The following is a 16,959-nucleotide window of genomic DNA, read 5'->3' as shown; positions in this document are numbered from 1 at the left end:
GGAGACAAAATAAGCATTTTACCAGAACGGCAAATCCCCAATGTTCAACTATTGATGACCTAACCTGAGTTTAGTCATTGGAAAACCCCTTAAAGTTGCATTCTTTCATATATTTACTTATTTAAATTGTATGATGCTCTGAGTTTTGGTCAGGAGACCCGTGGTCAGGCCAGGACACACGTCTGAATTCTGTACTTAAACATAGGAGAGTGTGGTTAGCCAGTAAGTCCCCATCAGAGCTCTGCAGCTTTCTACACTCTGCATACTGAAGATTCAGCTGAACTGAGCATGCATGTGCATTGGAGAGTCGGGATAAATGGCTGTTTGGCTGAATGGGAACCTTTTAGTTCTGATCTATTTATGTGACAAAGCAGTTCCTTGGGGGTTGTTCATTTTTATTAGTCCAAGATATGGAGACCACGACTTTGGTGTATTGCCTTTGTATAGATGATACTAGTATTAAATACTGTAAAAAAGCAAAACCGATTTCTGCAATGTCAAAGGTTTGCAGGTAGTGAAATGTGTTGTCCTCTTAATAGATTTCCAATAAAGATGGTGACCCAGTTCTAATTGCCCTGAAAGGCCAAGTATATTTAAAGAAGGGATCCTTAGAAGAAGCATCAAAGGTATGCCTTTGTCCAACTTGATTGCATATATGGACTGGTACTTTTTTGGTAACTATGTACTCAGGACATTTGAACTGCAACACACATTTTTCATTTTGCATGCAATCACTACACAGCCTGTAAAGAACAAATTCTTATGCGATTTGGTGTAAATTCCGTGTTATGTTTATGATTATTTTCTCGTTCGCATCATTGGGGGACACAGCAAGACCTTGGGTATAGCTGAAGCCACTAGGAGGCAACACTAAGCATAGAAATAATTTGTCCCGCCTTCAGACACTGAACTATATCAGATTTAGCTTAGTGTCTGCAAGAGGCAGACATGTTAATTAGGTCTTTAGGAAAAGACAAAGATTGTGGGAATATACGGGGAGGCAGGTCTCTTCCTGTCCTCCTACGGGATGGGCGAACAGTATGGTGTCTATGCTGTGCTGTTACACCCAACCCAAAGGAAAATATGGGACTCAATCATGCCTATGAGCAATAGATTGATGCCCACCAGCCATGGAGTTCCCCACCCTGGAGCAACTCCCATCCTCCATTACAGCAAGTGCAGTGGAACAGGAACGTATTTCTGCCTTCTTATCTTTATGTCCAACAGGCAGGCATTAATTGCTATCCACGATGGAGTCAGCGCTTGTTAGCGCCCTCTGGGAACAGGCTAGTGTCTTATTTTTTTTCTGGCCCCTCCCCCTATTGTACTGCTCTGGAATGTCCTAAGGTCTTGCTGTGTCCCCCAATGATAGGGACGAGAAAAGGATTTTTGGTATACCCTACTGTAAAATCACTTTCTCATCACGTTCATCGGGGGACACAGCACCCACCCAGTTGCCTATACTGGCACTGACGTCTTTTCTAAGGCGTCCCTCGGTCTGGCCTGACTCTTTCCCTAGAACTATCATTCTACCTATAGTCTGTATGGCTCAAGATCAGGTTTTTGTCGGTTACCTCCTGCTTTCGTACAAAAGGATTTAGTTCAGTGCCTGAAGAAGGGGTATAGCTGGTAGGAGGGATGAACTCTTTCTTCGCTTAGTGTTGCCTCCTATTGGCATCAGCTATACCCGCGGTCTTGCCGTGTCCCCCAATGAATGTGACGAGAAAGTGATTTTACGGTGCGTTATACCAAAAGTCCATTTTTTTCTATGTCAGCTTAAATACATTCACTCCTGGCAGTTAAATGGGTTGTCTGAGATAAAATATTTTTTTCTACAATCGGGTCCCCAATGTGTAAACATAATATAGAGCTCACACCTCTCCCCGCTCGTTCTCCGCTCTTCTGTATTGGTTATAGGCTGCAGTCAGCCTCTGACATCTTGTAAACCTGCTGCTGCAGCCAGTGACATAGCTAAGTGATTGTCGCTGCTCTGCCATTGACTACAGCAGCCTGTTTACTGGACGGCATAGGCTGACTGCAGCCTGCAAACATGGCGTCCGTGAGGAGACCTGGAGCCGTCGGTGGGGAGAGATGAGTGCCAACTCTATCTCTTTATTATGATTACATACTGGAGGACCCATTTAAAGCACACACAACAATAGAATAGTGAAGTTAACCTGTTTTAAAAAACTTAGTTTGTCATTGCTCTTTATTAAAGCATACCTGTGGATTTTGAGTTTATACATTTCCGGCTCCACATGTAAATGATAGATACTGGACTTTGCATCGCTCCATGGATAAGGTCTAGCATGTCATCCACATCACAGCATAATAGAAAGGCGAGTTAATGGGAAACACTATAGCAGGAGAGGCCGGCCCAGCAGATTGACATGTGGCGTGAAAAATGTATAAGCTCTATTTCTACAGGTATGCTTTAATAAGAAGCAAAAAAAAACAACAAAGTTTTTAGAACGACTGAACTTCACTATTCTGTTGCTGAGTGTGGTTAAATATGTTGACATGTGATGAAGACCTGCCGTTCAGTATGTGATGACGATCAGCGGCTCAGTAACTCAGCAGTCTATACTCATTTCTGACTGTGCTTCTGCTTGGCAGCAAATGCAGGAGTACTGCCAGCGGGACACAGCAAAGACTACCCTGATAGCTCACATAGCCTCAGACATGTCAGTCTTGTCTAAAGAAGGATTTGTACAGATAATTAAATACTTCACTATCCGAAATTGCAGGTATTCATTGCTAGAGCCTTCTTATATGGAAATATTTTTAGAAATCTGTAAACTCATGATAGGTTTGGACGCCATTGATGTTGTTTTTTATTTTGGAACTCCTTCCAAATAACTGGAGTAATAAATAGATTGACGCCATGTTTGTTCCTGTGTTTAGATTCTGGATAGACTATACCATGTGTCATGAAATCATCCATTCTGTTGTATGGTTTTGCACCATTATCAGGTCTTTAGAGAACTCCAACAGACGCATCCCGAGTTTGCAGAAACCTACTTTTTGGAGGGTCAGATTCACTACAGTCAAAAGAACTACTCCGAGGCAGAGAAAAGGTAATCTGGTATACTGTGCACTTGGCAAGGAACTAGACTCTCTCTAAAGGTCTCTGCAATGTCAGCTGGTTGTCTTACTTAATTTCTGCTTGGGGTCTTTTCTCACTATGGAATTATATCCAGTGCTGGCTCTGTCCCGGGTCTCAGGGACGGAAAACAGGATGGAACCATAAGGGCTCAGTTGGTGAGACAGAGACCTCTTTCGTCTCCGATTCATATCTCTGTGCCTACAAAATCAAGTGTGTCAGCAGCACTCCTCTCCAGCAGAGAGCTAAGGGGAAAAATGCAGTCCACAATATTATGACTGCTTTATTTCTTCTGTCCATGATCGTCTTTAACCCTTTCCAGTCCAATTTATATCCTGGTTTTCCTAGGGGGCTTACTCTTTTTCTGCCATTATACAATGGCACTATCTGCTGGCTAAAGCCAGTACTGCATGAGGTGACACGTTGGATAGGCTCCAGCAGCAGAGAGGCTGGCAATATACAGTAAAAGTACCCTAACGGATGTCTTCCAACATTGGAGTTGTACAGCCTTAAATCATAATGTCTTCACAGGTCAGACAATGGATTGGAAAGGGTTAAAGCAGGATAGAAAAGCATTGTCCTCATCACTCATATTGACCCCTATGGTTCTCTCTTGAGTCCTTGCTGCTTTCTGTTCCTATGCCATTTTTTACATTAAAGATGGAAACCCGGGACTGATCCTGCAATGGAGAGAAGCGTTCAGTGACAAAAGACCCTAAGGGATGTGGTATACCTAAACTGTGTAATAAGGCAGTTGTGTACTCCTACCATTAAAGAAACTGTGTTTTTTTCAGTCTTTTCAAGGCCATTGGGAAGAATCCAGAGGTTGCAAACCACTATTTCTGCCTTGGTTTAACTTATTGGTTTATGAGTGAAGAAACCAAGAGAGATAAAACTAAGGCAGTTACACAGTTCTTAAAGGTAATTTGTAAGATTATTTGTTTGTGTATAACATCCTGACACCTGTTGCTGTCAAGGTACAACCACGGTGCTTATAGCAATAGCATGTAATAGTATGTTCTGATGAGTGTGCAGATGCAACTTCACTGCATATAATGATTGCGGATTCTGTGTTATCTTAATATAGGCGTTAAGGCTCATTTACAAGCAAAGACCATCTTTCAAACCAATGAAAGATTGACAGTTCTAGTGATCATTTTGCATAAAGTACTAAAGGGCACTAATGCCCATTAGCACTTTATCAGTTTTATTTGCATGTAAATGAGCTTCTAGCAGATGGTTGCAAATACCAGCATGTGGTCTGGACTTTGCACTCAGCTGCATTGTCTTCACAAGGGCTGCTGTGGGCTGTCAGCTTTAAAGGATATAATCAGCTGCTCTTGTGGAGAACACAGCGTGTGGTCCCTGCTACCTTTCTCCGGCTGAACGATGGATTTTATACTCACCTAAAAATGATCCTGCAGTATGACCAGATTTTGCAATCTTTTAGTCGAAGAGTGAAAGATGGAAGTGTTTACACGCAACGATTATCGCTCAAAACACATTTTTGAACGAAGTTTGAGCGATAATTGTTGCGTGTATATGGGGCTTTACCATTCAGTGCAATCTTGTCTGTGGTGATAATAAGATGACTGCTGCAAAGTTTTCTCTACAGGAGTATCACACTATTATTAGGGCCCTTTTACATGAAGTGATTATCTTTGGATTGTGCCAATCTGAACGATAATCCTGCAGTGTAAACGCTGTCAGCGCCTGAACAACGAAGGATAATTTGTTTGCTTATGTTCAGCAATCAGTTTGAACAACTGTAAAAGGTGGGCAGCTGGAAGCGATCCCCAGCTCACTACCTCCATTCACTGAATGTTATCACTCGTGTGTGAAAGCATAGGAGCAATAATTATCCCATTTTAAAGGAGCCTTGGACTCTGCTCAGTGTGAAAGATGCTACATTTTAGAAATTTTTACATTTTTTTTCAAATCTAGATTTTAATATTCTAAAAACTGGACTTGTACAGCGAGTCTTTCTCTGATGGCATCTTCCCTTTAACACGAGGGTGGATAACACCAACATTCTTAGAGGCAGCATTAGTATCAAGTATCCAGTTTCTGAAAACTGATTCTTTATACACCAGTCTGCACTGTTATGGAAAATGGTGTGGTTTGAAAAGGACTGTGACATAATATGTGGCACATGCAGTTTTGGTTAGTAAAATATCCATTTCTTGAAACTCCCATAACTTTTTAAAAATGCAATAACATTGTGATTGGTGGGGATTTGACCTCTGGGACCCCCACAACTCTAGCAATGAAAGGCCTCTCAGCTTTGCTCCTACACAGTGACTCTGCCATCCATGTCATGTACCGGGAACTATACCATGGCCCCACTTAGGTGAATGGCCGGGGGCATCACTGTGCAGGAAACAACTGTGAAGTAGCCACAGCGCCTGCCAAACAATGCGGCCCCCTCATTCTGTGCGTCAGTTTGACCCCAAACCCATAGGAAATGTTGGCATAACCTAGCATTATTCCATTACTTCTTGCATTATTAAAACCCCTATAAGAAGGTCTACAACTTTATTTTCCCTCTGGGCCTGTAGACACAGCAAGAGAAGAAAGCTTCAAAGTCATCAATGCTCAACCTGTGTTGCTGTAATAGATCTTTCAAAGGGGTTCCTTCACACTTTTAATGGCATTTTTGACCTGAGAGAAAAAACCTGTAAAGAAGCCTACGCAAAAATTTCAGAAAAACTCCTAAACCTGCAGCCTGCTGCGATAGCAAAAGAAAAAAAGCTATAGACATCCCCCCCCAAATTAAAAAAAAAACAAAAAACATTCATAGTGCTATTTACATTTCCGTATTGACCTACAGCTAACATCTAGATGTGACATTTTTTTCTGCAAAAAAAAAAAAGGGGAAAAATATGCCCCGTAAGAACATGGAGTTTTTCTGAAAAATGTTGTCCCTGTGAAACCACCCGAAGAAGGAAATGTAAAAGTTGGTTCATATATGTTGAGCTGGTAATTTAGGCAGTGAGACTCAGTGGGGACAGGGATGCATGTGAGCCATGACCACATTTCTCCAGCTTCACATTACGGTTCAGATTCTATTGCATTTCTGAGATCGTGTTTTACATTCTACCTCTCTGTAAATATTATTATTATACTTTTCTGTCGCCCTTTTATGCTTCTTATTCATATTGTTCTGATGTGCAGGCTGCCAAACTGGACCCCTACATGTCGAAAGTGTTTTGTTACCTGGGTCACTACTACCGAGAAGTATCTGGTGACAAGACCAGGGCTCGTGGTTGTTATAAGAAAGCATTTGACCTGGATGGCAATGATGGAGAATCGGGAGCGAATGCGGTGGACCTAAGTGTCGAGCTTAATGACATGGTAATCTAGTATCTCCTGAATACAGCACTCTAGAAATACACAAGGGTTTTCTGCTCTGTTCAACCTGAACCTTTTGTATATATTGAGGATTGAAAACATTTGCAGAGAGTATTGCTTTCAGAAAGTTTTTTTCCAGAGTTAATGTGCTCTTTTATCACTGTGATCCTTTTACACACCTGAATAAATCACATACAAAGTCAAAGCATATTTGTATGGCAGTTCGAGTTACATCTGAAACTTTGTGTGAGCTCTTCAACTATCTGCTGCCAACAACTTTAAACTTTCATGGCACCCTGCTGGTGAAAACAGCACTCTTCTCCAACCTTTTCCCTCCTACTGAAATGCTGTCCTTACAGAGTCATCTACTATAATAATGAGGGTTAAAAGCATGGCTTTGTGAGGAAGAAATGCTTGCTGCTTATATTTTAAGCATAAAACGCTTTCTTTTCTAGGACACGGCATTAGCCATTTTGTCAAGTGTAACGGAAAGAGCGAGCGCTGGAATGGCAAAGTGGGCCTGGCTCAGGAGAGGCCTGTTCTATCTAAGAGTTGGCCAGCACTCCAAAGCTGTGTCGGAGTAAGTGTGACCGTCCGCACTTCTTGCATTATTTTATCTTTTCATTTTGGCTATCTCTTTGATGTTTTAAGAAAATATGTTTTATTCTAGAGATAATAGACTCTTTGTGAGGCGGCTGTTTAAGCCAGTCTTCTCTTTTCTCCTAATCGTGGGATTGGTTGACCGGGCCAAATTTCTATAGCAGTAAATTTGTGTCTTGTGATCAGTTTATAATAAAATGTATTAATTAGTGTGTTATTCTCTCCTGAAGTCTGCCGTTGTTAATTGTGAGAGTCAGTAGTTAATATGCGACAAGAAAGAGTGAAATAAAGTAAGGGGGAAACATCACCATTGTAATGAGGGATATATGTAAATGAGTTAAAATCAAGAAGTAGGTGAAGTTTCTGGAACATTTTTTAAAGTGTTCTATTTAAAGTGTAATTTGTCATTTAATTTTTTTTTAATGCACAAAGTAGGCAATTCTAAGCATTTTTGCAGTAGGTTTTATTCGCCGATTCTGTACATTTTTTTCTTATAACTGCATAGCTGAAAAGGGATTTTGATGTTGTTGCTATGGAAATCTGTATTCACCTAACTGCTGTTAAAAAATTCTCTTCTGCCTCCACTGTTGTTCCTCTGTCAGCGTGCTGTGTATGGAGAAGCCGTTCTATGCTGCAGATGGCTTCTTCCCTTCACAGAGCCCACTCTCCGCTGGACCAAATACTCTGATAGGGCTCTTAGTGCATCAGGTGTACATCACCATCCTATGAACTCATAGCCTGACAGTGCATTCGGTCGAGTGGTAAGTGAGCACTTCTCCATACAAAGTGCGCCACCAGGGGAAGAGCAGTGGAGACAGAAAAGAAATAACGACGCTGGGAACAGATGTGGGACACAGAAGTCATTATGTTTCTAAGACTCAATAAACCATATAAAGCAGGCTTTATTAATAAAGTGTGCAATTTTAACAGCTTTGCCTATAGCTGCAGTACAGAGAACAGTGCAGGCACAGCTAGGGTTCCTACTTCTGCTATGCAGTTAGGCCTCCCTCACACAGATGTTTGAGAAACGCAGTGTTTTTCAACGCTGCATTTACTGCAGATTCTGCTTGGTTTCAGCAGCGCTGGCATGCATAATGCCAAGGCTGCTGATTAAAAAAAAAAAATCAATACTCGCCTAGCAGGTGAAGCCGCTGACTCTAGCACTGCTGTCGGCACCTTGTGAAGCCAGCAGATTGCTGGCTGAGTGACAGCCGGGTGAGCCAATCAGAGCCAGCGCTGGATGCGTCCGATCACAGCCATTCATTGTGCTATATTAGAAGTGTCTGAGTCGTATTTAGCTTTCTTTGTCTTTTCTCTGTCTAGCCAGTGCTATTTACATTACAAGATTGCTTTATTCGATGTAAGCCCCATACTTATCGCTCTTCCTTTATCTTGCTCAGCATTCTCTGAGGAGCTCTTTCTTTCTTGGCCACAAAGCCCTGTCATATCAGAAATAATTTATTTTTCTGTCTTCGGTATTTTTCCTACTAAGCTTCTCCTTTCTTTTGGCCTAATTGAAAATATACTTCTCATTTTTCAAATAAGTATTAGGCCGCCTGCAGACGAGCGGGTCGGATCCGGCAGCGAGAATTCTCGCTGCGCGATCCGACCCGAGAGCCTGCAGGGACGAGCGCGTACTCACCCGCGCCTGGCGGCCCCGGCTCTTTCATGTGCCGGCTGCCGCGCAGCCGGCGCATGCGCAGACCGGAGCCGGCGGCCGGGTGAGTGCGTGCCCCGCAGAAAATTAGAACATGCCGCGGTTTGTTTGCCGCGCGAGATTTCGCGCGGCCAAACTGCGGCCGTCTGCATAGGAGTGCGTATTTTAATGCACTCCTATGCAAACTTTCAGCTGCGGGAATCCCGCGGCGGGATTTCCGCTCGTCTGCAGGCGGCCTTACTGTAGACTACGAAAGTAGTGAATAGAAACAAAGACTGTCATTTAAAGTTTTTAAATCTTTTTACATTGACTGCTTGATTGAGCAACTCCTGTTGAGTGGGTAGGTACTTAGCGGTTGTGAAGGTTACTGGGACTCACCAGTGTCTCTGTCACCACACTTGGTTTTATTGGTTCATTACTGTTCTCCAGAATGAGAGCTGCTCTGGTTAATGCAGACTTTTCCACACAAGGCCCTCTTAAGTAAAAATGCCTTTTTTAAGCAAGAAAACACTCTTAAGTAGAAGTGTGAAACGTCTTTTTACACATATGTTCATTATAATATGACTAATCCGTGTGTGTATAGCAATCAGTTTAAAGCTTAAAGGGGTATTGCGGTTATGCAAAGTTGCTGTCTCATGAATGTAATACATAGCTAGGCTCTCTCTACAATAGCTGGAATTGGATCTAACTTATAGTTTGGCCTTTTCACAGAGGTAGGGTGCTCCCTCTGTCATTCAGTTGTCTCCAATATGATTGTGAGGTACCGATTGTGTTGCTGTGCCAGCTGGAAGCCTAATAATGGGCTCCAGGTCTGCTATATGCAGAAGCCTTAGACTGCTTGACAGTAGAGTACGTAGCCAATGCCGCCGTTCTATGCTTCAAATGTAACGGTAATGAACGAAACCTTTGTAAAATGGATACTTAAGCGGTGTCTGTTTCAGTAATGCAAGTGAATAGTTACGTTGCTTCCTATATTGGGGTTCCATCACAATGCTATGACGGAACCCCCTGACGTAATCCCACAGTGTAGTAAAAAAACATTGTGGAAACATTACTTAACTCTACCTCTTTGATTATCCTCAGGGATTCCAATTGCAAAAAAATCTGCTTTTACTTCCCGCCTAGAATGTGAATGACTACCCAACCGTCCAATGGGTGGTTCCACCACCCAACTCTTTTGGAATCTCTCCACCCTTCATACTCTTCAATATGCCCCCAAGGCTGCTAATTGATGTCTTCAGCTCAGGAAGGCTCGAGAAGCTATGAATAACTGAAGGACTACGTCAACGCCGTAGCGCATGTGCGTTAGAACGGGAGTCTATGAGGAGATAACCGAACGTCACTCCACATGCATCAAAGCTGAAAGTGCTTTGCAGGCGCAGTCCTTCCCTTATGAATGGCATCTCCAGCTTTCTCAAGCCGGAGACGTCAATCAACAGAAATGGGGCTGTGTTTGAGAGTGTGATGGGTGGAGAGCGCTCGTATGAGTCGGGCAGTAGAGACAGCCATCGGATGGTTTGGTATTCATTTACATACCACGCACAAAAGAGGATTTGGGGCTATTGGAAGCACAGAGGATAATAGAGGTAGCATTAGAGTCACCTGTTTGTGCCACATGTAATGATGATTTGGATATTCTAAATGCTGCTGACAATCTGAAATACAATTATTTCCAAAGTCCTGGAGTGTGAACCCTAAGAGAAGCCATTACTGTGCATCCCTGCACTGGGTATGGGTTCCTGCGGTCACTGATCTGTACGGGGCATTTACAGTTAGACATTTGATTCTTATTGAAATATATTGCAATAAACGCTTTTCTATTCGTCTTTCATCATATTGCTGATTTTTTTTTTGTTATTCCTTTATTGATTTAGCTTGCACGCTGCTCTGAGAGCCGATCCCAAGGATCCCAACTGCTGGGAGTGTTTAGGAGAAGCATATCTGAGTAGAGGGGGCTATTCTACAGCTCTGAAATCCTTTATGAAAGCCAGTGAGCTGAATCCTGATTCAGTATACAGTGCATACAAAATCGCATCTATCAAACAGATCCTGGGCACGTATACCGAAGCAGTAACGGAGTACCAGTCTATCATACAGAAGTCCGGGGACTATGTGCCAGCACTGAAAGGTAACGGAGTACAAAAAACCTTGAAGAGCAAAGTTCTGTGAAAATGATGGACCGAGATGGGAGTACCCCTCCTAAGGAGCTTTGCAGGCTATTTTGATATAGCCCTCTATTTAATGAAGAATTAAATGGTTGTCCCATAATATGTTTTAAAAAAGCATCACTGCATGTAAATATTGCAGCGCCACTCGGGTCCATTCTTAAGCTTCTACCCCCTCTGGCTATGTATGGGTTACCTGCTAATATGTGATACCCACATCAGAGACTCACTCCCCATGCAATTGTATGCATGTGCTGACCTGAGCATCTGTGCATTGTTTACATGTAGCATCACTTAGGTCAGTGGGCATGCTGTAGGCACCGAGGGCATAGATTTTAAAAGCTGTAAGGGTGGAATCTGCGTTGGATTTATTAGCATGGGTTCTGTATGCAGTTTTTCAGCACCGATTTCCACCATAAAATTTGCAGCACAAATCTGCAGCTGAGCTGCAAATTTTTATCTTCAGGTTTGCACTTTAGCACGGACCTGCAAGTAGATTTCACTGGACAAATCCACATTTCCACATTAGGAATTCCTGATGCACAAGCGGCATCACGAAGTATTACTACTTTTTTTTTTTTTTACTGTGGATCTCATGCAAAAAAAATCCATGTGCAAAAAAAAAATCTGCGCCACATAGGCTACAGTAGAATGTGGAATTGCTGCGGAATCTTTGGCAAAAGACTAGTGGGGAAGTGTATTTATAATGCATGATTAAGAGGACTAGATATAAAAATAAGAAAAGGAAAATGCCTATTCATTCTTGCTTCTAAGCAGTGGAGCAGAGCAAGAGGCAGAACTGAGCAGGAGGAACAATTACTGAGCTGCACAGAGAATACAAACAGCAGGTGGCGCTTTTCTGATATTGGCCCTGGAATATCTAGGGATAAAAAAAAAAATGTAATAGGTGTAAATACAAAAAATGTTTAGAATTATGGGCTGAATTTATCTATAAAGAATATTTTTTTGTGGGACCACCTATTTAAAGCCCTAGCAGTTTTGTTTTTCCTGCAGTAAAAGGGGATATTACAGATTAGGATGAACAGAGCTTGTTCTATCAGGGCTGCCAGCACACTATTGGTCTTAAGTTGAGATGAGCAAACATACTCGATAAGGCAAACTACTCGAGCGAGTAGTGCCTTATTCGAGTACCTGCCGCTCGTCTCTAAAGATTTGGGTGTCGGCAGGGGGCGGGGAGCGGCAGAGGAGAGTGGGGAGGAACGGAGGGGAGATCTCTCTTGCCCCCCTGCTCCCCCATGCTCACCGCCGCAACTCACCTGTCACCCGCGCCGGCAGCTCAATCTTTAGAGATGAGTAGTTTGCCTTATCGAGTATGCTCGCTCATCTCAATAGTCTTAAGTTAAAATTCTTGGTTTTAAAATGATACCAAAAGCATGTGTATAGTCCTTATAAAACCAGAGTTACAGCCATTTGAAATGGGGCCGGGAATATTGAATTACAGCTATCAATTTTTTCTCGTCCGTATCATTGGGGGACCCAGCCAGACCATGGGATATAGCCACTGCCACTAGGAGGCGACACTAAGCAAAAGTGTTAGCTCCTCCCACCAGGCTATATCACCTCTGCAGGCACTCAGCTAATTAGTTTTTAGCTTAGTGTCTGGCAAGGAGGCAGACATGTCAGGTCCAGGAGGACTTTATGGCGGGCATACGGGGAGTCGGGGCTTTTCCCTGGCTTTTCTGTACTCCCGGGGAGGGCGCAGGCAGATGGTCTCCACCACTCTGTGGCGCCCTACCCAGAGAAGAAAAGGTGGCACGACCCTGCCTATGTGCATTGGCGTTGTTGGCCCGCCAGCAATAGGGTTCCCCCCTCTGGAGTAGCACCCCTCTCAGACGGCGAGCGCAGGGGGGAACACTGCTGGAACGCAGATGGAGAGAAGGGAGCGTATCCGGGAGAAGGGAACGGAACTTCAAGCCTCCCTCCAAGTCTGCGGTCGGCTGCCAGGAACCCCTTCAGAGGACCCCCACCACCTTGGAAGGTCCTGGGGAAAGGAGTTCAGGTGCATTCACTCCTTCTCTTTACCTGTCTCCCCCTCTCTCCTCTGCCTAGTGCAGTGCATATGGGGTTATGCCCTTCTCCCCTCCCCCCCACCCCCCTTCCCCCCCTCTCCCCCCTCACCTCACGGTTTTTCGGGGGGTAGTAGCGGTCTGGAGGAGGAGGAAGCGTCTGCAGTGTCATCACTGTCAGACAAGAGATTGTTTGGCCCAAAACTCGACGATATAATTAAGGATGTTACGGGCGCAAGAATGGCGCCACCTAGGAAGGAATCCGTTTTTCGTTCCTTTCAGCAGGTTACATCCCGGCCCACATCAGGACACAGTCAAAGAGGGCCCCAGCAGAGCAGAGGAAGAATCCTGCCGTTAAGACCAGGCCAGCCTGGTGAGCTCGCTCCAAAGCACCTAGGGGCGCAAGGACGGGAGTATCAGTTTGAGGGTCTTTCCTCACCCGCTATTCACAGGGTGGGGGGCAGGCTCTTAGGGTTCCAGAATGTATGGTTAGCCCACGTGACCGACGCCTGGGTACAGGAGGTCGTCTCACGAGGGTACGCCATAGAATTTGCAACATTTCCACGGGAGCATTTTATCAGATCCAGGATACCGAAGGACCCAGGAAAGGCAACACAGCTGCGCCAGGCAATAAAACAACTGTTGGCGCAGGGAGTAGTGGTGCCGGTGCTGGTGTGTCAGCACGGAAGGGGTTTTTATTCGAATCTCTTCATAGTTCCCAAGAAGGATGGCAGAGTCAGACCGGTCCTCGACTTACGAAGGCTAAATCATTACGTCAAAGCAAGACATTTCAGGATGGAGTCCCTCAAGTCGGTAATAGCGTCTATGGAACCGGGGGAGTTCCTGGCATCAGTGGATATCAGGGATGCGTACCTGCATATTCCAATTCGCGACTCTCACCAGCAGTTTTTACGCTTCGAGGTCCAGGGGAGCCATTACCAATTTGTAGCGCTGCCGTTCGGGCTCTCGACCGCTGGCAGCGGTAATGGCACTACTCCATACAAGGGGGGTGATAGCCATCCCTTACCTGGACGACATACTGGTGAAGGCTCCAGACCAGGAAGGCAATCTAGAGAGCCTGAGAATCACACTTCAGACTTTGGAGGAATTCGGTAGGGTCATAAACCACGAGAAATCCTGTCTAGTACCAACCCAACAGTTGGAATTTCTGGGGATGGTGTTCAACACCAAGAAGCACCAGATTCGCCTGCCGCAAGCGAAAGCAGTAACACTGGTCAACAAGGTGCGCCCGCTACTTCAGGGGAGGCAAACGACCATCAGGTATTGCATGAGAGTACTGGGCATGATGGTAGCCTCCTTCGAGGCCATACCATTCGCATAGTTTCATTCCAGGGAGTTCCAGCATTTCATTCTGGCACACTGGAACAGGTCGCAGTGGACTTTAGACCAGCGAATCTCCATAACACCAAAGGTTCGCCTTGCCCTGAGATGGTGGACGAGTCTCCGGAGAATCCAAGGGGGTCAGTCACTGTTTCCAGGACAGTGGAGGATACTGACCACGGACGCCAGTTGTTACGGCTGGGACAGAACTTTGGAGGGACACTCCACCCAGGGGAGGTGGTCACAGGACGAGGCAAGGCTACCGATAAACGTCCTGGAGCTGCGAGCCATCCGGCGAGCACTGCAGTTTTTCCATCCACAGATAAACAGAAAGGATGTGAAAGTCCAGACAGACAATGCCACGGCAGTGGCATACATCAACCGGCAGGGGGGCACAAGAAGTGCGAGAACAATGACAGAGGTATCCGGCAAACTCAGCTGGGCGGAGAAACATCTACAGTCCATATCGGCAGTTCACATCCCGGGGGTAGAAAACTGGGTAGCGGATTTTCTCAGTCGAAAGACAGTGGACCCCGGCGAATGGCAACTGCATCCGGAGTTCTTTCAAGCGATATGTCAGCGCTGGGGCACCCAAGACGTGGATATGATGGCTTCCAGACTAAATTACAGGGTTCTCCCTTTCGTGGCACGCTCAAGAGATCCTCAGGCGGTAGCAGTGGACGCCCTACGGGTCTCGTGGGCAGGGTTCAGACTACCATACATGTTTCCTCCTCTTCCACTCATTCCGAGGATATTAAAGAAGATCAAGAGGGAAGGAGGACCAGCAATCCTGGTCGCTCCGGATTGGCCGAGGCGAGCATGGTATCCAGACATAATCGAAATGTTGGCCGACGCTCCGTGGCCACTCCCAGAACGGGAGGACCTACTATCACAAGGACCAATCTTCCACCCGAATCCAAAGTCATTTCGTTTGACGGCCTGGCCGTTGAGACCACGATATTGAAGGAGAAAAAAAAAAAAAAAAGACGGGTATTCTCGGAAGCAGTTATCCAAACTATGGTCCAAGCCAGGAAGCAGATATCCTCGAGAATTTATTATCGCGTATGGAGACGCTTTTTTTCAGCTGGTGTGAAGACCGCCATATACATCTCATGCGTTTTCTCACTAGCAAACATTCCGGATAACGGCCCACTCTACAAGGGCAGTGGGGGCTTCCTGGGCGGTTCAGCATGGAGCCGCAGCATTACAGGTATGTAGGGCAGCCACTTGGCGTCCCTGCATACATTTGCAAAATTCTATACGGTCCATACATATGCGTCAGCGGACGCTGCCCTGGGTAGAAAAGTTCTACAGGCGGCATCCCCCTGACTACTGGGACCTTTTTTTCTGGGAATTCCCACCCTTTTATTTCCAGGACTGCTTTTGTACGTCCCATGGTCTGGCTGGGTCCCCCAATGATACGGACGAGAAACGAATATTTTTGGTATAACTTACCGTAAAATCTCTTTCTCGTCACGTTCATTGGGGGACACAGCACCCTCCCAAGGATTAATTATTTTGTAGCAGGGCGGAGCCCTTTGGTCTCGGGTCACAGATGACGAGATATATATCCAGAAGACTGGTATGTCTTTCCTTGGTTTACGTTAAAGTGTAAATAATTTTTTGTGTACTCCCACTGGCTGTTCCTACTGCTTGCATACAAACTAATTAGCTGAGTGCCTGCAGGGGTGATATAGCCTGGTGGGAGGAGCTAACACCTTTGCTTAGTGTCGCCTCCTAGTGGCAGTGGCTATATCCCATGATCTGGCTGTGTCCCCCAATGAACGTGACGAGAAAGAGATTTTACGGTAAGTTATACCAAAAATATTCGTTTTAAGTCCGTGTGCACAGGAGAGGGGAAGGGGAGGGGGAGACCAGCCACAACAGAGAAGATCTGTGGTTCTTCTGTATATCTTCTTGTCTCCCAAGAAGGGGACATGAATTTTTCTTCCTGTAATCACCCACCCATCAATCAGAAAGCATATTTGCTCTCTGATTTGACACATACTGGGGTTTTTTTTTTCCCAGAAAAGGAGTGAAATGGTGAAGACTTGCTCATCTAATTAGTCCTCTGCTTTGTTTAACCCCACACATGCTGAAGACGTTGCTGACCAGGCAATCTAAACTTTTGACGGAAAAAAAAGAAAAAAACTTTTTCCCCTTACCCAACGCTTCAAATACTAAATAAAATTAAAAGAACACAAAAAACAACCCTACACATAATTGGTATTGCCACATCTATAACAATCCATACTATAAAATATTACACTAGTTATCAAGTATGGAAAATTCCATTTTAAAAAATCCCAAATAGCCAATTTCTGATCATCTCGCTTCCTCTAAACAGGAATAAAAATGATTTAAAAAATCTATATACCTCAAAATAATACTAATAAAGACTACAAGTTGTCCTACAAAAAAGTGCCTGTTAGAGCTCTGTTGACAGAAAAGTTTAAAAAAAAAGTTCCTGTGTTGCGCAAAAATGATAAAACATAATAAAATCTCTATGAATTTGCTGTTGTCATAATCGAAGTGATTCACAGAATATAGTTAACATAATATTTATATCACGCTGTGAATACCATAAAAATAAATCACAAAACTACTGTGGTGACATGGCTTTTATTTCCATTTCCCACTGCAAAATAAATGAAGAAGTTATTCAATACATTGTATGTACCCGAAAACTAGAACCTTTCCCGTTAAATAAGATGC

General features: G+C 44.4%; 1 protein-coding gene across 1 annotated transcript in view; it reads left to right on the top strand.

The window, feature by feature from the left end:
* SKIC3 (SKI3 subunit of superkiller complex) overlaps nt 1-16,959 on the top strand; it is a 114,102-nt gene that overhangs the window by 24,541 nt on the left and 72,602 nt on the right. The window contains exons 12-17 of the mRNA XM_066603004.1: nt 540-626; nt 2,974-3,077; nt 3,898-4,024; nt 6,278-6,457; nt 6,910-7,034; nt 10,586-10,839. Coding sequence (XP_066459101.1) covers nt 540-626; nt 2,974-3,077; nt 3,898-4,024; nt 6,278-6,457; nt 6,910-7,034; nt 10,586-10,839 — 877 coding nt within the window. The remainder of the gene's footprint in view (nt 1-539; nt 627-2,973; nt 3,078-3,897; nt 4,025-6,277; nt 6,458-6,909; nt 7,035-10,585; nt 10,840-16,959) is intronic.

This window comes from Eleutherodactylus coqui, chromosome 5, assembly GCF_035609145.1.
Source record: "Eleutherodactylus coqui strain aEleCoq1 chromosome 5, aEleCoq1.hap1, whole genome shotgun sequence".
In the NCBI taxonomy this organism is placed as follows: Eukaryota; Metazoa; Chordata; class Amphibia; order Anura; family Eleutherodactylidae; genus Eleutherodactylus; species Eleutherodactylus coqui.
This window is presented reverse-complemented; position numbering and strand designations above follow the sequence as displayed.